This window comes from Halictus rubicundus, chromosome 1 (assembly GCF_050948215.1).
Source record: "Halictus rubicundus isolate RS-2024b chromosome 1, iyHalRubi1_principal, whole genome shotgun sequence".
In the NCBI taxonomy this organism is placed as follows: domain Eukaryota; kingdom Metazoa; phylum Arthropoda; class Insecta; order Hymenoptera; family Halictidae; genus Halictus; species Halictus rubicundus.
In genome coordinates this window covers 28,954,419-28,977,069 of record NC_135149.1, presented here as the reverse complement: position 1 = coordinate 28,977,069, position 22,651 = coordinate 28,954,419, and the positions used below count along the sequence as shown (strand labels likewise).

The window sequence follows — 22,651 nt, the reverse complement described above, 5'->3', positions numbered from 1 at the left end:
AACTGAAAAATTGATTGGTCAAATCACACACGTCTCCGTTTATTAAAAAATTGATCGATTCGTGTGAGAGAATGTTACGGTCATGACGGAGGGGCAGTGTTGTCGGAACGGGGCGAGCCTAACAGTAAATTAATTAGGATTTCGAGCAGATGACAATCAGCGGGAGACTGTCGTGCAGGCAGAGCGCACGGTACTGTCACGGTAATTCCGCGGATAGTAGAGTACGCGGGCGCAGGTAACGGTGACCGTTTTTCCGTGAGCGTTCCTTGTTTTGCGCTCTCGTCGACAGGCTCGACTCGCATGACGACTGCGAATGCGTATGGTTGTTCCCACCTCCGCTTCCTGGTCCCTGGCAGAGCTTCCGGTCTCGTGACAGCCCGTCCTGGTCCACCGCTCGTTCCGTCCCAACGTTACGGGTTTGTCACTTTCACGTCGCGTTTCACCTCGACACGGACCTCGGTGCATTACTGCGTTACTGCACATGCTTCCTTCCTAGTGCATTAGGAGCACCGTTCAGAGAAACTCGACGATTCGCCATCGAGTCCGCCGATCGCTTCCTTCACCTTCGGATCGACCGTAAAAATGATCCTGAACTTGCACGATTTATCGAAGTCCATGGTTTCGTTATTGATCGGGTTCGGTTAAAATGTTTTAAACAAATTTTAGTTTAAATTTTGCAATATTTTCGTGTTCCAACTGGCAATGTATTCGCGACACTCTTCCGATCAAAACGACTCCAAACTCGACATAGTTTCGTCCACACCTGCTCGTTTAATCCACGATACAGTAGAACCTCCACTATCCGAACTACTGATTTGTAATTTTTGTACAGTGTTGAAGTAAATCTTTACTAGCCTGTATAATAAATCGTGTCGCATACGGACCGTTTAGACTGTCTACATAAGGAAACGTGTATTCAAACAATGTAGAATCCAGGTGTCGTTAGTTCGGATAAGAGAGGTTCTACTAAATCGTGAATTAAACACGTAAATCCGAACCGAATTGCGTCGTGTTTGGACTCGTTTTAATCGGAAAAATGTCGCGACTATGTCAGTGAAAGTGTCATGAAAAAATATAACCAAAATCTAAAACTGTACTAAAAAATTTAGTATGGATTCACCGGAGTAAATTACTAACAGGTGCAAGCGACTCGAGGAAAGTTGCTGAACACTCTGCGAGCACCATTTTCCGCGAAGCGAAGGGAGTTTAAAAGAGTATTAAAAGCGAGTCTGTCGGAACCGTGAAAATTTTCCTCGCTGAGGAAGGGCACGATCCCACGAAGATCACGGCGGAAGGTCGGGGGAAAAAGGATCGGTAGCTTTCTCGGTAGCAGTTTTCCGTTACCTCGGTCAACATCGACAATCCTGTTGCACGGTCCGCCATTTTTCACCTCGTTCGTTCACGGTACTCTGCCTCCTGTCAGCCCCGGCACGTCATCCTGGTCAAACAGGACCCCACGTGATTCGTTTTTGCCGCGATCCTTGCGGAACCACCATGAATTATTTATTCACCGGGGATCATCAGCGGGTACACACCCTCGATTTTCCACGCAGCCGCCTCCTTCGATCCGAAACACTCTCTCTCTCTCTCTCTCTCTCTCTCTCTCTCTCTCTCTCTCTCTCTCTTTCTCTCTCTCTCTCTCTCTCCCTCTCTCTCTCTCTCTCTCTCTCTCTCCCTCTCTCTCTCTCTCTCTCTCTCGTCACTTCCTAACGATTTTTTGCGAGGAGCCCTTTGTCAGTGGAGTGTGCACCGGGAACCGTGGCGATTGACGTCGGACGCACAATGCAATCGAATTCTCTGAGGACACGTGTTTGCTATGGACGAGCAGATCTTGTCCCGCATCGTGCACATTTTGACCTAGATTCCATTTCGAAAATCATGCACCGAGATTTCACTGGGAAGAGAGGGAAACGATTTTTCTTGCAAACGAATTTGGTTAATTGAGGGTATATAAGTCGTCTTTCGATGGCCATTTTGAATGTGAAATAATGGTGGACATTTCAATCCTCGAGGTATTTTAACAATCGTCTCCAATCGCTTTCTATGAAGTAATCAATTTTTTTGTTCCATTTTGGGAGAAAATTTTAGTTTCCAGGACAAGGAAAAAATGTCAAAGTATTCTTAATAGCGTCTTTCATCGTTTATTAGAAGAGCAGTGTAGGTATGAAATATTTATAAAAAAATATTTATCAAAAAGCACTGACTTAATGTATTTCACTAATTATGACGTATCTACAGAGATTAAGATAGCAGCACATACTAAGAGCAATTAAATTCATGGCACAGAGAGTAACATATCCTCGGTGACCATTTAAACAGAGCTGCACAGGCACGCTCTAATAATTAAAAAAAAATATTTACAGTGACACAGAGTGTTGTTCAACCAATCGCGACGTATATACAGTGATTAATTAAGCACCGCACGATAAAAATAGTTGAATTCAAAGCACAGAGAATAAAGCACACATAGGGGCCATTTAGACTTGTGCACGTTCATTTAATATTTAAAAAAAAAATCTTTCCTCTGAGCTCGAGCATTATTGGACCAATCGCAACACATGTGTCAACGTTAAATTAGCAGTACATACCAAAAGCAATTAAATTCATGGCACAGAGAGTAAGATATCCTCGGTGACCATTTAAACAGAGCTGCACAGGTACGTCCACGCTCTGATAATTTGGAAAAAATATTTACAGCGACACAAAGTGTTGTTAAGTGTTGATTAATTAAGCAGTGCTTGATAAAAATAGTTGAATTCAACGCACAGAGAATAAAATACATTTAGTGGCCATTTAGACTTGTGCAAGTGCATTTAATAATTAAAAAAAAATATTTCCTCTGAGCTCGAGCATTATTGGACCAATCGCAACACGTGTGCCGACGTTAAATTAGCAGTGCATACTAAAAGCAATTAAATTCATGGCACAGAGAGTAAGATATCCTCGGTGACCATTTAAACAGAGCTGCACAGGCACGTCCACGCTCTAATAATTTACAAAAATATTTACAGTGACACAAAGTGTTGTTCAACAAATCGCGACGTATATACAGTGATTAATTAAGCAGCTCACAATAAAAATAGTCGAATTCAAAACAGGGAGAATGAAATACACTTAGGGGCCATTTAGACTAGTGCACGTGCATTTAATAATTTTTAAAAAATATTTCCTCTGAGCACGAGAATTATTGGACCAATCGCACCACATGTGCCAACGTTAAATTAGCAGTGCATACTAAAAGCAATTAAATTCAAGGCACAGTGACCCCGGTCTTCAGGAATATTGTGGAAACGGAGTCGTGCAGGCAAACGTTTCGTATCACCGCGAACAAAGTTAACGGTATCGATCTCGTGGTTCCAGTCCAGAACGAGACGGACACCCGGTATACGTGACAGCCGTGCGTTATCCTAGGATCTGAGGAAATAAACGGTTTCCTGAGTGAAACGTGCTACCGCGGGCGTGGGCTCTCGCCGCCAACAGCCAGATAAAAGCATGCGCGCCAGGAGGAACCCCTCTTTCCACCGGAGAGTGCCGAAGAACGATGTTCGTCCGTGGTTCATAAATATTCATGCACTTCCGTGATAAAAAATTCGTGAATGGAAAAAGGGAATTGTCCTTGGACGGCGCGGCGCCGCGTCTTGCAGGAAGAAACGCTTCGGTTACGTTCACCTCTTCGTGTCCCTGTCCTTGACTGTCTTAAAAAAATTGCCTCCACTTATGGCAGATGCGGTGACAGTTCGCTCTTTTTCCCCCCTCCCCGTAAATTAATAATCAAGGCCGCGGGTGCGTGACCGGGCCACCGCAATGTCGCATTCTTGCCGGCCGCTACAAAATCGAGGGCAAAATTTCGTCTTTATTGATCCAGCAAATTATTAATGTCAAAATTGCTTCGAGACAAATTCGGGTAAAAGTGTTCGACAAGACTTTCGGCGTGTGAGGTTTTTTGAAAAGGTCCTTGGACCTTATTTTAAGTCGAAGTTGTGAAGGTTCCAACCAAATTCTATTTTTTAACGATTTTCTAAATTTATTCTAGTGGCTATGCACGCTCGACAAGAATAAAGATAGATACTTAAATTTTATTTAAGTATTTATCTTTAATTTATAATAATTTATTCTATTCAAATAAAAATCCAGAATTAATAAGCATTGGCCAGGAAAAAATACACTCAACGATTTTTCCCAGTACAGTGATTTCTCTATATATGTCGTCAAGACCTCGATGATAAATGTCGCGGAATTTATTCTATTCAAATAAAAATCCAGAATTAATAAGCATTGGCCAGGAAAAAATACACTCAACGATTTTCCCCAGTACAGTGCATTTCTCTATATATGTCGTCAAGACCTCGATGATAAATGTCGCGGAATTTATTCTATTCAAATAAAAATCCAGAATTAATAAGCATTGGCCAGGAAAAAATACACTCAACGATTTTCCCCAGTACAGTGCATTTCTCTATATATGTCGTCAAGACCTCGATGATAAATGTCGCGGAATTTATTCTATTCGAATAAAAATCCAGAATTAATAAGCATTGGCCAGGAAAAAATACACTCAACGATTTTCCCCAGTACAGTGCATTTCTCTATATATGTCGTCAAGACCTCGATGATAAATGTCGCGGAATTTATTCTATTCAAATAAAAATCCAGAATTAATAAAGATTGGCCAGGAAAAAATACACTCAACGATTTTTCCCAGTACAGTGCATTTCTCTATATATGTCGTCAAGACCTCGATGATAAATGTCGCGGAATTTATTCTATTCAAATAAAAATCCAGAATTAATAAGCATTGGCCAGGAAAAAATACACTCAACGATTTTCCCCAGTACAGTGTTTTCTCTATATATGTCGTCAAGACCTCGATGATAAATGTCGCGGAATTTATTCTATTCAAATAAAAATCCAGAATTAATAAGCATTGGCCAGGAAAAAATACACTCAACGATTTTCCCCAGTACAGTGTTTTCTCTATATATGTCGTCAAGACCTCGATGATAAATGTCGCGGAATTTATTCTATTCAAATAAAAATCCAGAATTAATAAGCATTGGCCAGGAAAAAATACACTCAACGATTTTCCCCAGTACAGTGCATTTCTCTATATATGTCGTCAAGACCTCGATGATAAATGTCGCGGAATTTATTCTATTCAAATAAAAATCCAGAATTAATAAGCATTGGCCAGGAAAAAATACACTCAACGATTTTCCCCAGTACAGTGTTTTCTCTATATATGTCGTCAAGACCTCGATGATAAATGTCGCGGAATTTATTCTATTCAAATAAAAATCCAGAATTAATAAGCATTGGCCAGGAAAAATACACTCAACGATTTTCCCCAGTACAGTGCATTTCTCTATATATGTCGTCAAGACCTCGATTATAAATGTCGCGGAATTATCCCCACTACCGCGGAGTATACTCCGTGAGGGGCCGCGAAGCTCGAGAGGCCTCGGACGCCGAGGAGTTTAAACATAACACGGCTCGAGTATGTCTCCTGGACGATACACGACGGTGACAAGACCCGTGTTGTTGACATATATCGAGAGTTCACTGTACTCCGCAGCGAAACGAGCCATTGAAAAATACTTCAACACAATTGAACGCGTTAATGAACTGTTTGATAACTGTATACATAACAGTAACACGATCACCTCGCGATACAAAATTCATCTTTCCACTGAATGCAATAACAGTGTAGCAACAGTGACTACAGAAATAGCAGAAAAGCGAACGACCTAGAACGTTCCGTGTCCACGAGCGAACCGAAAAATTCCACAACGATTAAACTCGTTGGTATTGACCCATTAAGGTTAATTGCTCCAGTAATTCGTCGTCTGTGTCACAGTCGCCCGGGGTTTCAAATACAACGAAACAGCTGTTCAACGGTTTCGGAGGTGTGATCGTGTTTTCCGGTGGAGAAAATTTCTATTCGATTTTCGAAAGTGTCGCTCGAGGAACCGACTCAATGTTCCTGTTTGTACTGGACGGATCATTGTAGCAGAAACCGTGTTTCCGAGGAATCCCGAAGGAAAAGGCGGCGTCCGCTCTCTCACGGTCCATTAAGCCCGAGAAGTCGTACGCGAGGCGTTCGTGTGAACGCCCCATAAATAAGGCGATCCTCTCTAGAACCCGCATATCCTGCCGATCCGAAAGTTCCACGGATAAACCAGTAATACTTGACACGGGAATGTGACCTTATTTCTGGAACCGGCGACGCACGCGTTTTCTATAATTGACCGCTGTCCGGATGATTATTGTCACTCTACAGCCCGTGTTTGCACGGCTCGGCGCTCCCATTACAGGTTCCCCTTTATCGATCCTCGATTTCTACCATTGTCATTTTATTTTGTTTATTTCTTCTTGGACAGAAGTAGAAATGAGATTTCTCTGGTTCAGGATTAAACTGTGAATTTTTATGAATTTATTACTGAAATTGACAGCCGCAATGTCGGGCAGTAAAAATGTCAGAAAGGTCACAGGACATCGCTCGCTTCAAACCTAATTTAAACACACTTGAACATTCTGAATGTTATAACAAAATTTACCTATGTTCAGGAGGCTTCGCAGAATTATTTAACGCAAGAATCGTCGTAATAGCTCTCCTGGTTGAAGCAGAAAAAATTCCCAAAGTTAAAGATTCGGCTCGAAGCCGCATTCCGTCTTTAAAGTTAAAGGGAGGTGTCTTTTTCAATTTATTAGGGGGAGAATTAAAGGGTCGTAGAATTTTGGCCTTGTCAGGGAATTTCGCCCTTACGTGATCATTTTGAAACATCTGTAGCTCACTGCAACGTTAACCGATTTTGATGAAATTCTCAGAATATGTATAATTCATACATATCTAAAAAATCGTACTTTCTAAATTTTCAATGTAAGTCCACGTAAAAAATTGCAAAATACAATTTTTAGTATTTTCTGTGCAATTTCGACCAATTGCAATTTTTGTACAAATTTTTTTCTCTTTATGTAGCAAACCAATTGTGCTAACTTCTCAAAAAAATTCAAGTAATATAGTCCAATACTGACAAAGTTATGCGATTTTTAAGAGCGTGCGAATATTAGTTGGAGTCACTGTAAGAGGATACATATTAGGAGGAGCTATAAGTAATCAATTATTTTGAAATCCGAAACAAACTTTCCAATAAATTCAGGTTTTTATTTCTTAATTTATTATACAGGGTGTCCCACATAAATGGGAACACCTAAATATCTTTCGTATTTACAGTCCTATCGGAAAACTTCAGAGGACAAAGTGACACTATTGCAGGGGGCAATATAATGGTGAAGAAAACAATTTTTTATGTCGTGTTTTTTAATGAAATTTCAAGGTCACCGATGTTTCTTTAAATGGAATAGTATATTTTTTTACGATAGCATGATAGACGATAAAAAACTGAATTTAGTGGACACCACCTTTTTGACCTTGAAACGACCTTGAGCAAGAATAATCATGTCGAAGCGGATGAAACGTGGAAGTTTAAAACTTACGTGTTTCAGCAAAGATTCAGCAAATTTTCTTTGTTGTTACCGTTGCATTAAATCCTGCATGAAAATGAAAAAGTATGTAATATGATCCTCGGAAGGTACGGTCGCCGCCATTTTATTACAGGGTTGTAAAAGAAAATTATTAGAATATTTTGAATACAGGCTGCTTTACCGAAAACTGTAAAAGAATATGTGTTTCAACGATCGGTGCGGAACTAAAGGCAAAACAAAAATTCTTTGCAAATAATTGATTACTTAGGGGCACCCCTAATATTTCTCAAAAATCGAGAACGATAGGCAAGAACGGTTTGCAGCGTTGTATTCAGCAGATCAAAATCTACGAAAGAAAGTAAAAACGTTGTACATCGCCGTCGAGAAAATCGGCGTGGCCGGAGCAAGGGGACCAGTTCGCAGCGTGCGAGAAAGTGCGAATTAAAAATCGGAACATAAATTCTTCGGGCTCGTTCTCCATGGTTCGACGATCGGCGGGCTCGCTCGGGAAATCGGCACGCGGCGCTCGCATACACATTACTCGAGCGGAATATGCAGCTGCGCACAGTGTGTCCAAGTCGCAAAATCGCAAACGCACTTCAGTCTGGATAAAAATTGTCACATTAGGGTTTTTGGGGTCGCTGATCACTAGACTGCGGATTTTATGCATTTATGACAAAAATGGATTGGTCAAGTACAAAACTGAAAGGACATTAGTAGAATTGATTGATGTTGGCAAATTATTCTGGACTTTTTTAAATTATTAGAAGAGCCAATCGATTTGAACAATTTTTATTTTGCATAAAGATCCGCATTCTACTAATCACGAATCTGAGCTTAAAAGTTTATTAACACTAGGTTTACGGGACCCGTCAAAATGACGGGTTTTACTATTTTTAATTTAAAAATATTAAGATTGTAAGGATACATAGATGAGAAATTATTTAGAAAATTTATTTCTTTCGGTATATATTACTTTAAAAATATTGCTAAAATTTTGAGTAGCACGTTCTTGTTATTTTTATGAAGTGATGCAAAATATTCACTTTCAGTGCTCCGTAAACCTAGTGTTAAACAAAATAGAGTATTGAATACGATGGAAATAGTATAATACTTATCGTGTTCCCAACAAAAAATTCATTTTGGAGGTTTTGGCCACGATTTTGCGATTTGGACACACTATGCGGCGCGGTGACTCGCGCGAGCCTAACAAGCCGATCGTGACACGCGTGACATCCTGGAAGAACTGTCGCGATTATGGTTGTGTCTCGTGAAATCCTGTCGTCACCGTGAAAGTCCTCCGAGATCCGCGAAAAATCGGCCCGCGGGGAGAACAAGGAACCGAAAGCGTCGGTACCGATTTTCAAATTCGCATCATGTCCCGAACCAGTCCGCGGACGACCGGTGAATCATGCTTCAGGGTCGACATCATCGCGCAGCAATTACGGCTAGTGAGATTTTCCCAGAACGAAGTTACGAAACCACGTGAATCATGATCGCGAACGGTGAAACCGGCATCGCGCCGCCATTTTTCGGTGCAGATTGCGTGCACCTGTTTAAGGGTCGGGTCTGACACGCGAGTCTTGCCCTGGAAACGATCCAGAGTGATTCTTTGACGTATAGTGTGTTAGGCACTTCGATTAGTCTGTGGCGGGTTTTGCTAGTCACGATTCGTGGTGCATTTGTCAATTTTTTAATGTCTGAAATATTTTTTATATATTTTTGTGCGTCACAATTGTCGGGAGACCATTAACAAGTGACACTCGTCGAATTTTAAAAAATTGATTCCTTTTCACAAAGTTGAAGCGTGATGGGTCACTCAGTGGGTACAATTTTTAAAATATTATTTAAACAAAAGGATATTCACGAAAATGATTTACATGGGTATGTTCTGCTTTAAAAAACACGATATTCGCTGTTTTTCTTTTTCGTCTAGCTGCAATGGTTCCCGAGATATTCCAGAAACAATTTAATCAGGGGGTTGCAACCCCTATCGTTGAGTATCGATTTCCCCGGTTCCCAATGGACAATTTCAAAAAAGAAAAAATACGTGTCGAATATTTTGCTGCGCTCTATCTCTTTGTAAAGTTTGATCAAAATTAGTGCAAAAAATTATTTTGGAAATTAACAAAACTTTGTTAATTTTTCTCTTATGCTCCACAAAACGGAAAAAACGTACATTAAGTTTCTAGGGCCCCGTGTTAAAGAGGCACATTCAACCTTCAGATATATGGTATGGTAAAATCGGGAACACTTTTGGGAGCTAAAATAATTTTCCAGAGACCGCTTAAATCAATTTTCATTGAAGAAACACTGTTGACCCGAAGCTCGCCACGATTAGACATAAAAACCGTAGGGATTCGAGCAATGCCCACGCGTCTATCTTTAGTGTCGTCGATTGTCGTTTGTTTTCGCCGCGTCAAACCCCAGGACGTCAGAAGAACGAAGTTGGCATTGAACGTAACCCCTCGGGTTGCTCTATCTTTAGCCCTTCGGATCGATGCGGACATGGAAATAATCGCGGGCTATTCGCGAGCCATCAGCTGTTGCCCGAGCAGACCAGGTGAGGGCGTGCGCGCGTGCACGCGGTGCGGCGTGCATCTGTGCCGTTGGAATGCAGGTGAAAGACCCCTGGGTCCCGGCCGACGCCAATTTGTCGGTATCGGGGCCGAGCACTCGAGGAATCCGGTCGATCGCGTCCTTCTGATAACGAGCCACAAACGTCCTTCGGTACCGCTGATAAGGCATTCCTGCGTCGGCGTTTAATGGACGTGACCGCGGCCGATCGTTTTCCGACCACCTCGACGTGACTTCTCGGACGCGTGCTCGATACCACCGCCGAGATAATCGACTGACAATTGCGCAACGGGCTCCTGAATGATGACCACCGCTGACAGCTTCGCGTCGGACGCCGATGACGCTCCTGCGCCGCACAGTGGCCAATTTGGACAAAATCGAATTCAAAATCAAGGAACTTTCGATGGGAATGAGGTAGAGCGATGAAATTTTTCTTAAACGAAAGCTGCAACTTCGTAGAATATGGGAAAAATAGAGAGATTGTGGTACGAACGTTTTTCAACCTCGAGAAAATTCGTTAAACGCGAACAAATTCAAGAAAATTTTAGTTTTTCCAATACCACGGGCGGAAAAAATTTTTTTTTAACATGCTATACATCATTTCCCATAGATTTTTTCACGCTGATTTCAAACCTGGTCTCAAAATTTGTCTACGGCCTCAGGATTTTGCAAAAAATAGATTTTTGTGACAGAAACTAATGAAATCATTTTTTCGTTGAAATGATTGGATAGTAATAATCTCCCTGTTTTTCCCATATTCTACAAAGTTGCAGCTTTCATTTAAAAAAAATTTCATCGCTCTACCTCATTCCTATCGAAAGTTCCTTGATTTTGAATCCGATTTCGTCCAAATTGCCCATTGTGCGCCGTCTGATTCGAGAGGTTCGATCGCCGCCATAGTGTGACGAATGGCCTTTTTAGCTGGCCAAATTAACTTTCAAATAAACAAATCTAACTGTGCTAATATAATCTAAAATAAGCATGTACTAAAACCCTTGAATATTAAAACTTACAATTCCTTTGTTGTATGTTTACAGAGGGTGTTAACTTCACCTAAAAGACGAACACCTAACCTATAAATGAATGGGCACATTTCCATCCGCGCTAGAAATATGTTAAAATGTACTGAGGAGTGTTTAAATTTCCTATATATGATGGATATAACATCTCAAAACATGTATTTTCACTTTAGTAATTCCAAATTATCGATAACATTCCTCTATTTTTGTAAATTAAGTGTCGAAGACGGTACTTATTTTTCCAGAGAAACGGCCATGTTACTACTCTTCGTTAATGAATTAGTATATGGTCCACGTCGGTCCAGGCGATGATTTTTACATATAATAAAGTAGAGATTCTCTACTGTGATTGTTGTTAGTGTTTTATTTGTTACGTTATCACTTTATACGTGAAAACGTTATAACAAAATCTCCCTTAGATATAATCAGGTACGTTGAATCAAAACATTTCATCCCTTATAAAAATTATGAAAAGTTTAAATAGGAAATACAAATTTTTCGATTAATCTAAACAAATTGGTATAAACAACACAAGCTGATACTAAACCAAAGAATAATTCTTTCCCGTTAGAATATGTCTGAATCTCCAAAAAGTAACATTTACTATAATTTTTCCAAAATTATATTCTTTTTGTCCATAATTAAAAATGACGTCTTCTTTGATAATATCTAGTACTTGTTAAATCATTCCGTGTTACATAGGTCCATTACTAACTTTGTTGTATTTTATATTTAATTATAAATCACTTAAAATATATTGTTTAATTAACAAAAACCAACTAAATGTTGTAAAAAATCAATAATTATTCATATTTTATACAACTGTAAACATATTAATCGATAAATATAGAAAAATAGGCGATTTAAAGTCGCTCCGAAGTCGTTCAGACCGACTGTGTATTTATAGTATTTATTTATAGCATATAAATATCATTTGTAGTATTTACAGAATACAGAATTTTATGAAATTTGTTTTAGCTAAAAAATTTTCTGTCACCTGCAGTGCAATCGATCAGAAAATTGTGTGCTCTTTAAAACGGAATACAGTGAGTTCTCGATATATGTCAGCAACACGGGTCCTGGTGACAATTATCGTCCAGGAGTCACTATTACATTCCGAACTCAGAAAAGCACAGGTCCTAGGCCCCTTACGAAGTATACGCCGCGGTAGTGGGGATAGTTCCGCGACATTTATCGGCTACGCCTCGGCGACATATATAGAGAATTCACTGTAACTTTCTTTAATCGATAAAATGGGTTCGAGCAATTTGATTTTCGTGACGATTGAATTGGTAACGAGGAACATTGTGAAACAGCGACGAAGAGAAGAGAATTGTACATTTGTGTGCGATTTGATGACGATCGTAATTCGAGATTTTGATGGGGGTGTAGACCGAGGGTGGAGCTGTTTCTCCCATGGGGACGGGTAAAGTTGATCAGCGTTGACGACTACCACCCCCGAGTAAACAAGAAACTCTGACGTATATTTCTATCTTTGGGTCGAGCGAGAATAGTCACGAATGGCCGGCGTGGGCGTGCCCCGGTACCATTTCGAGCGGTAATTGCTCGGCTGAATAGAAACCGGCCTAAGGGAGACAGCAGGGTGTCTTCGTGACACTTGGGTCCATCTTCACTCCTACGCTGTCCGTCTGGATGACGTCAATCTCACGATACCGTGTCCCCGGACTTACGTGGTTTATCCGTTTTCGTGATTGTACTCGGTGACTCAGAAACGTTTGCTCGAACGTAAACCGATCGGCTCGGCCGTGAGGTAATTAACCCAATTAACCCTTGGTTTTCCATAAAATCAACCGCTCGACAAACACAGGAATAGCCGAACACATCTTCGTCCGAAAATCGCAAACATTTGCGAGAGAATGTTCGCAGAAATTTAAAAATATTCGATAAGATTGCAACTGTGAAATAGTAAAATCTTCAAGGACATTCGAAAATACTATTTTATCCTCCTCGACTTGCTGACGCTTCAGCTACCTATAATCGCGTCATTGGCTCTTGTGTGTCTAAAATAAACGTAATAAACTTCCCCTTTGCATGAAAGATTGCTGTGTAGGTTGCATAATGAAATTGCCATAGAACAACTTATTAACAAAGCTATCCGTTAAAGTATTCCTTCAGAAACTAAACTTCGTATGAAACTAGAGTTTCTGGAAGACTCTCGAGTAATTAGGGGTAGTTAAACTACCGTTCTGTTCCGCCTAACAACCCCTTTGCGTTAATCCCTCCCGAACTTTAGAGGAAGAAGATTGATATTTATATGGTCAACTATGTCCGAGTAGTTGGCTATATTTACACTTTGTAAATGTCAAGACCATCGTCCACGTTCGCCCGGTCAAAGGGAACGTCTCTGTTGGCCGTCGACGTGAACCGAGTCGCACGACATCGAATAAATTATGCACAGTCCGAGGGGTACTTTTAATTAGATACGATTGGGGGCAAAGGTCGCGGCCGGCTATCCTCAATTACCCCTAGCAGGACCGATCAATAAGTCCGAATCAGCGTATACGTTGGGTCTGATTGATCCTCATTAGAACCCTAATTTTTTGCTTGTTCCAGGCGAGCTGTACGTCGAGGATCTAGGCGAGAGACGGGTCGTGTCCATCAGGATGGGCTGGCTGTGGGTCGAGGGTACGCCGATGAGGCTGCCCCTCAGGGCGTTGAACCTGAGGCAGGCGGCTCCCAGCCTATGTCAACCTCATGCCCTTGCCCTCGGCTTCACCCTGAGCAACTCCCAGGATCATGCTCTTGCCACATTTTGGGTAAGTCGAACAATTATCTTGCTGTCACTTCAAATGCTTCACGGTTACATTCTTCAGAAATCTTTGTGGAGTTACTTTGAAAGAAAGAGAATATACAGGGTCATCCGTTTTTAAACGGCCAAATGTCAACCAGCTATAGAGGACCCCAAATGAAACAACTTTCACCCCTAACACTTTTTTTGATTCGGTCTTGATTTTTAGATAATTGCAAAAACCCGTCATTTTTTGCGTTCACTTAAGATTAAATATATTAGGACTGCAATTATGTATCTTGATGATTTTTCCTTTGTTTCGTTTAAAATAAATAGGGGCATCTTTTTTATTCAGTCATCTTTTTTGTATGACCTTTGGATCTTGGTTTTTTTGACACGGGGCACGCCGTGGAGATTGAATGCTGTGGAAATTTTTTGAATCAAAAAAAGTGTTAAGGGTGAAAGTTGTTCCATTTGGGGTCCTCTATAGCTGGTTGACGTTTGGCCGTTTAAAAACGGATGACCCTGTATAATAGGAGACATTTTTGCCAAGTAAATGGTTCGTGATTTTTAGAATTATTTGTAGACGTTTTCAGAATTTTCTGAACTCGTTTTTTTAATAAGCATTTAGAATGTATACGGGAAATACAAGAAAGTTATAACGCGGCTGTTGAAACCGGCAAATCCATTAATTTTTGCTGGATTCCATCGCATATGGTTATACAAGGTAATGAAAATGCTGATAGAGCAGCCAAATTAGCAGCCTGCAACACAAAAGTGAAACACATCACCCACTATACCAGACTAAACGATCTTAAAAGCCACCTAAATGAAATTTTTAGGAAACAGGTATTTGACAAAATTAAAAGGAAGTATATACAAAAATATCATAACGAAGGAGCGGATTTTGAGTGGCACAAATTTCCAAGTCCAGTAGATGGTCAAATTCAAACTTCAATTTCTAGAATCAGAATTTGGCACTCAGAAATAACCCATTCATTTTTGTTCAATAAGAAAGAAAATACGATCTGCGATATATGTAAAGTACCAATTAACATAAACCACCTAATAATAGAATGCAAAAAATATGAGAATGAAAGGAAAAATGCTAAGTTGCCTAGATCCTTAACCATTCTGTTAAGTTCTAAGGAGTATATCGCCGGTCTTGCCAAATATATCAAGGATACAAATACGTATAATATATTGTAAGAAAATGTACCGTGTTGCTAATGACCTTTGATGTTGAAGCAACATTAAACAATTAAATTATATATATATATATTTCTTAACGCTAAACATACCGAGCCTTAAAAGACACTGGGACATGCTCCCTCATAAAATTGACAAGATTGATTAAACTTTATGCGGCTCCTACTGTAATGTATGTTCTACCATAGATATCTGTACAATTATTTCTTACGAAATAATTTTCATTATTTCAATAATTGTAAAATAAAAATACTGGAACCGGTCATTTTCACCGGTAGTGATAGGGTTAGTGTTAACAAGTCCGAAGAGATACAAAAGAGGCAGGGAGGAAGCAGAAGGGGTCTAAAAAATTAACAAAGTAACCCCTAACTAACTTGTCTAACCTCGGAGAGCTCGTCCGCAACTGTATCTCCCAGGTACGGCGCGCTCGTCCGCAACTCTGCTCCCCAGGGACGGCGCGCCTGGCCGCAGAAGGCAAAAAAGCCACTATAGTGGTTCGTACCGTTCAAACTGATGCTTTCCGCGGAAGCCACTATAGTGGCGTGCCGTTCAAACTGATGCTTTCCACGGAAGCCGCTGTAGTGTCCGCAGCTGCGTCTTCCAGGGACGGCGCGCCTGGCCGCGTATAACAAAAAGGCCACTATAGTGGTTCGTACCGTCAAACTGATGCTTTCCACGGAAGCCGCTGTAGTGTCCGCAATTGCGTCTCCCAGGGACGGCGCGCCTAGCCACGGAAGGTACAAAAGCCACTATAGTGGTTCGTACCGTCAAACTGATGCTTTCCACGGAAGCCGCTGTAGTGTCCGCAACTGCGTCTCCCAGGGACGGCGCGCCTAGCCGCGGATAACAAAAAGGCCACTATAGTGGTTCGTACCGTTCAAACTCATGCTTTCCACGGAAACCGCTACAGTGGCGTACAGTGCTGAAGAGGTTAAATAAGTCGTTAAATAAGTTTGAGTCGAATCGGACGAGTTTCGGTACACCAGCGAAGTGCAACGTGTACAGAGAGAAACACAGGCGATCAAACGTTCGGATCGAGGAGGAAGTCGAGGAGGCAGGATAGGCGAGACAGTATAATCGCAGCGGCACGCAATGTAATCGCATGTAAATGACTTTTATCTGCGGCACGATCCGTTTCCTTGCCCGTAAACACTTTCTCGCCGCGCGGCCACTACCAGCTCCCGTTTTGCTGAACGCTGTAACTTCTAATTACGGCCCCGTCGCCGTTCGATTTCCAGCTCGTTATACAATCCCGCGGCCACGATCCCAGCCAGTCCCGGTCTCGATTCCTAGACACCGCCAAAAATTTCGTTTCGTCCGACTTTCTCCGCGGCTGCTTTGCATAATGTGTCTCGACCGGCGTTCGCTTCACTCCGCTCCACTCTGAAACGTCCGTCCACAATATTTCCCCGTTTTTTCAACGTATTGGACCGGGTGGACGAAATTTTGAAAGTCTACAGTCCCTTGTAAGTCCCTTGTAATAGTTCTCTTCCTTTAAAGTCATATTAGATCGCTTGCTAAATAGTTTGTTCCAATTAAATGATTTACAAATTGTTGGTGGAGTTTTCGGGTAATCTGAAAGTGCTAAAATTAGTAAGGGATCATTATCACATGACACTCATCGAATTTTTACGGAATTTGTCCCTTTTCATAAAGCTTGAGCGATAGGAGCCACTTGATAGGTACAATTTTTACTATATTGTTCAAACAAAGCAATATCAACAAAATTGGTTTATATGGGTACGTTCTCCTCTTAATAACGCGCTATTCACAATTTTTCTTTTCCGTCTAGCCGCAATAGTTCCCGAGATATTCCAAGAACAGTTTGATCAGGGGGTTGCAACCCCTAACCTTCAGACCCTGGTTCTCCGCCTCCCCATGGGCGATATCAAAAACGAAAAAACACGTGTCGAGTATTTTTCTACGCTCTGTGTCTCCAAAATGTTTCATTAAGATCGGTGCAAAAAAAATTGTTTAGCATCACTTCAACTTTTCACTCTCGTTTTATTACTAGAATTTCCAAACAGGTCAAAACGACTCGTTGCTAATTTCTTCGCTCACGGTTATCGGAATTACGTAAAGTACGTAAAATTATTCGTTACGCAAAGATATTTTGCATGGAGAACCTTAGGAGATCAGTATAGCTGTCATTAAAAAACAATGTGCAGCAACGGTGTTCGGTGCTCGGCAGTGCCACCACCGTATCATTTGCGGTGCAGTAAATCGACGCAGAGTTTCGAGAACCTTATCGGCTAGATTTCCAGTTGGAAATACTTCCGGCGTGTTCCTCGTGAACCGGATAAGAGGGGGCGATAGCTATCGGACGGCTTCGCCGAAGGTCGATCGGATAAGATAAAGATAAATCGTCGAAGGACGCGTCCGAGATGATGTAACCCGCATATCCACGCGTGGGGTCCGTAAGGTAATAAGGTCAGTAGGCAAGGTTAAAATCCGCGGTCTCGCCGAGATAAACGGACGCGTGGGAGATCCGCGCGCCATTCTCCCGTGACCCGGCATTGTCAAGGAGTCCCACCATCCTCCTTTTCCTGGCAGCCGAGTTCCTTCGCCCCGTTCGCTTAGTCATCGAAAGGACGTCTCGTAACATCTTGATCCGACGCGCGAGGATCTTGCCGCCTCCTTTCGGAAATCCGAGGACGGGAACGGCCATTTTCGAAATTGCTTCCCCAAGCCCAGCCTATCCTCCCGAGACAATGGAGGGCGTCGTTCCGCTACCATTGAATCGCATTGTTGGGATCCTCGCGTGGGAGTATTCCTCTTCCTCCTGATCCCACGACTCCGGGATTTTGGAGATAAATCGCGTCCTTCGGAATTAAGCCTGTTGCCGGGGGGATGTGAGGTAGCCAGGATCGAAGATCGCTTGAGTACCACCGCCATCTTGTGACGTAAGGCAGTAAAAAAAAATTAATTGGGACTCTTACAGCTACCCGTTACGAAGCACCAATGAACACTTTTCTATTAGCTTTCCTGTTTTCTGACAAATGCATGCAAAACATAGATATTATGCCAAGTTGACTTTCTATGAGGGGTACTGCAAGATTCCAGAATTTATTGCAGAGAAACCACAATGGTTACGTAATTGAGGATTTACACACATATTCAAGCTGGTTTCAAGTAACGTTATGAATTTTCGTCAGCAATACTTTCGAATAGTTAACGTAAAAATTCATAATTATTCCAGATTAGTTATCTAGCTAGTTAGCTCACTTCTTGAGACCGCGTTGCAACATTTCGAAATTTATTGCAAGGACACCGTCACGGTCACGTATCTGGCGTTTCGCGTACGCTTTCGGGGACACTTAACCGACTAGCATGAATTTTTACGACCATCAATTCCGATTATTGAACCCGGAAAAAATTAGTCTCACAAGCCTGGTTCTTCTGTTTGCAGGCAGACACAGAACCGATCTACTGGTCCTGGGTGCGAGCGATCGCAGCGGAGCTGGTCAGGCAGACACCCTTCCGAGCGCAGCGCTGTCTGAACTTCCTGGAGATCCTAACGATCTGCCCCAGAGGGCCGGTTCCCCTGCCGGACAGCCCGACGGAGTCTCGAAGACGTTCCCGAAGCGAGTTGCGCTGCTGGCCAAGCGACTCTCCCACGGAGAAGGACACTCGAACAGCGGCTACGATCCTCGAGGACTCCCGACGAAGAGCTAGGAGCGAGTTGAGGGGTTGGTCGAGCAGCAACTCCAGCGACGAAGACCTGCTAGGCGAGTTCCGCAGCATCCCAGCGATCATAGCCAAGGAGCAACCGGTGACGAGGACCTGGGGCTGCAGCGAGAGCAGCGAGGGCAGCGACGACAGTCTACCTTGGAGCGGGGTGTGCCGGTCCAGCGTGGACTCGGTGGACTCGGCAGTGTCCTTGCCAGAGCCGGAGACCCGGGAGCAGAGGATCCAGCGCTACAAAGAAGCCAGAAGACGGGAGAACGAGGCTAGAAGCAGGAGGGTCCTCGAGGAGGACGCCAGAAGAAGAAAAGCCAGGGCACTGGAGGAGAACAACAACGACATCCTGAAGACGTACGGGTCCAGCAGGTCCAGGAGCAGGATCTATTCCGGGAACGACAACGACGATCTTCGTCTGACGTCCCCGAAGAAGGACGAGACCCTCGACGACTCTTCTAGGTTAACCAACTCGAGAAACGAGAAGAACATCACCAGGCTGCCACCAGTCAAGCCGAACGAGTCCACGGTGAGGTTCGAGGATGATCAGCGGAACGAGGACGACAAGAGGAACAACAACAGCCCGAAGAGTGGCTCGAGTCCGGGCATCCTCAGAACGGACATCAGCGAGAGGAGGAGCAGGGCCAGGGAGAGAAGAGTCATCAGGGAGAAAGGACAACTGCTGACCCAGGTGACGAGTCCCACGGTGGAGACTCTTCAGGAGCGAAAGGAACGCCTGGCCCAGTTGTCCTCCAGGATACCAGTGCCTCGACAGGCCAGCCAGACCAGCCAGACCTCCAAGCTACCGGAAGTGGCTAGCTCAACAGGTCTACCGAGGTCGTCGACCTCTTTGTCCGTTCTGACCGAACCCCCGTGCGAAGAGGACGTCGCCAGGCTACTGGAAAGGTGCCAGAGGGTGGATCACTATGTCCCAGTCAGGGAGAAGCTGACGCTGTTCGAATCCCTGTCGAGATTAGGCGGCAGACTGGCCAGGAGCACCGAGGATCTAGGCAGATCCTCGGCTAAACCCAGTCCCAGGGGAAAGCAGCGAGCCAGGTCGCTTCATGATCTGAATAGGGGAGCCAGGGCAGTTCCTGTCAGGGAGATGTGCAGGTTCTTCGAGGGGGATGTGGAACACGATCCCAGCGTCAAGGCCAATCTTGCCAAAACCAGGTTCAGCGACCCTGTCACGCCCACCAGGACCACGTGGAAGGAGAGCGCGAAGGAGGCTGCGCCCTGCGTCAGGTCCTCCGCGAGGAAAAAACATTACTTCAAGTAGCGATCGTGTTAGGTGAACCCTGGTGAATCCTTCTTACAGCTTCGTGGCCGATCGTGCGTATTGCTTCCGTTCGCTGGGAACCGAGGGGTCCGGTTTCAACGTTTTGTGAAAAGAGGACTGGCGGAGGTGGACTGTTGGATTGTTGGAGATGTTGAAGTGGGAATGTAGCCTTGAAGTTCTGAGAATGATACATTGTCATTGTCAAGTAACGATTAGATTGGCTCGTGGCTACAATCTTAAAGTCTGTTAGTGTCATCTTGTTGAGTGTTTGGAAAGATTTTGATAGGTTAAAAATTGTATAAAAAGAGATCTGTACGGGATGTTGAAGTGAAGATTGCACTGATTCTTTCAAGTTCTGTTGGTATCATCTTGTCGAGTGATTGGGTGCACCTAAGTAGTTCCAAAATTGTATACAAAAAGATATTGGAGGATAGATTGGAAGCTAAAAAGCTATAGCCTTGAAGCTCGGTTAATGGTGCCTTGTATGATTGGAAAGTCAGAATTAAATTAAATTTCTAGATCCACAATTGGCGCAGAATATAAAATGGATCGGTATGATTTGGTCTGTCCGATGAATCAGTGCAGTAGGTCCAGAGAATGAGTTAGACCAGGGCCTGGGCAACTTCTTCCCCTCTGTCGCTTCACGACCCCCACCACCAGTGCGTAGGTTCCCCCATCACTGGCCACTTTGTATTACCCTATTCCATAGGTTCCTACCCAACACCCCCTCCTTCCACACTCCACAGGAGCATGGCGGGAGGTCGCAGGAGTGGGGAGAGGACTGGCGCATGGCTCGCGAGCCACCAGTTGCCCAGGCCCGAGTTACTGTATGGAAAATCGCAACTTCGAGGATGTTTCCAGGGATGTTTTTGCGGATCGACGTGCAACTGTTTTCATAAAATGTTGAAGCTGCCTGTCAGTGGCGTAGCAACGCCGCGTCATCAGACTGGAAGCAGTCTGATCACGGAGAATCGTCACATTCGTGTCGGGAGAAAGTCGCTGCCCGGAGCAGCTTTTTTCCTCGTCTGGCAGGAGTCGATTTGTTCTCGATTCTCGCCGCGACCGAAGCTCCGATCGACCAACGAACGATCCTCGATCGATCGAGGATCGCAATCGCAATTGATCCCTTGCTTTGTCATTTTCTAAATGTCCGTAGCAATTGAAGGCCTTCGCGCGGAGACTGGACGAGTCTGGATTTTGAAAGACTCGTTTCGTTCTTGTACCAAATAGTCTGCGATGTATAAAAGATACGTGGAGCTTCGATAAGTACTATAGTCAAAAATACACTTGCTAGTTATTTTTTTCTTTCGCACCGAGGCGTAAAATTCTTCAATTGCTTCGCCTGAATTGTTAACGAACTAAACGCATAAGTGTGTCTCATGGTTAGAGTCAAGGGATTCGAATTCTCAATCCTGGATAACTATGCTCGCGGATATTCAACATTCGTGAAAATGACGTTGTTAAAGAAATTTAATTCGTTCTATTCAACAAAACATGTGTCATCTAGCGATGGGACGGTCTTGATGAGACTAGAAAATTTTTATTTGGTTTCTAATCTATTAATCGAATGGTCCGTAATTGTGAGATGGTCGGTCCAGCATCGTGAGATTAAAATGCTTCGTCATTTTGTCGGAAACTTAGTTGTCCCGGGGTTAATTGTTCCAGTTCGGTGTCTTCTAATCAGATCCCTATTTATTCCGATTTCGTAGATCGCCGCGGATCAAAACGTGATCCGACAGCACGTGGAAAGAATGCGCGCGTGTCGGATCGGAAATTGAACCAGGGGAGCGAGAGAAAGAGAGAGAGAGAGAGAGAGAGAGTGAGAGAGAGAGAGGCAATCGGAGAAACCGGTAATCTCCATTCACCGAGCGATCGCCGCGATCTTGAACACCTGTCGAACGCAACTCGGAGATTGTCGAACATCTTAACCCCTTTACTTTCGGCGACTCGATCTCTCGATTGTTTCTCGATTGCGCGATCGCTTCGGTTTCCGCTCTCCTCGGTGTAATCGATCGTATCCGAAGGAAGGTATAAATTACAGGCCGCGAGGAGGAGCGAGAGAAAAAAATCAATTTTCGAATATAGACAGTCTCACGAAGCAGCAAATTTATAGACTGTAGACATTTGATATAAAATTGATTCTTCATTCAAGATTTCTTGAGATCATAACATTTTATTTGCGATCAACTCGAGTATCATAAAAAATGTTCAGAGTGCTCGGTACACCTTGAGAATTTCCAAAATCAATGCTATAGCGCAAGGAATTTTTTAAATTCGATCAGTGTAAAATTTAGTTATTCATTTTTAAAGGATTCATAGTCTAAATTTTCCCCGAACATTTTTGCACTCCACGAAAGTCCACGGTCTAAATAATTTCTGCGTACCTCGAAGTTCTGAAAATGACTCGCAACGTTATCGAAAGAGATCGAGCAATGAACGAATGATCACTTTTCTAAATGAGCGATCAGGTTTCCTCGTACCCGAAAGATCCGTGTGTAATTCTCTCAGAGGCGAGGACTATTAATTAGTCCGAGATAGTTAATTGAAATGAGTATTGCCGGGGGAATATCTGTCGCTCGGATTTCGAGCATCCGTTTCAAGGACCGACTAACGTCAGCTTCCGGTCGCTTCGAATCGGGACGATCATTTCCGTTCCCG

The 22,651-nt window shown here is 43.1% G+C and overlaps 1 protein-coding gene across 1 annotated transcript in view; it reads left to right on the top strand.

The window, feature by feature from the left end:
• Positions 1 to 20,000, top strand: part of LOC143360266 (uncharacterized) — a 99,662-nt gene extending 79,662 nt beyond the window's left edge. Inside the window, exons 2-3 of the mRNA XM_076798964.1 lie at positions 13,653 to 13,855; positions 18,446 to 20,000. Of these exons, the coding sequence (XP_076655079.1) occupies positions 13,653 to 13,855; positions 18,446 to 19,993 (1,751 nt within the window). The 3' untranslated portion in view covers positions 19,994 to 20,000. The remainder of the gene's footprint in view (positions 1 to 13,652; positions 13,856 to 18,445) is intronic.
• The last annotated feature ends 2,651 nt before the right edge of the window (positions 20,001 to 22,651 follow it).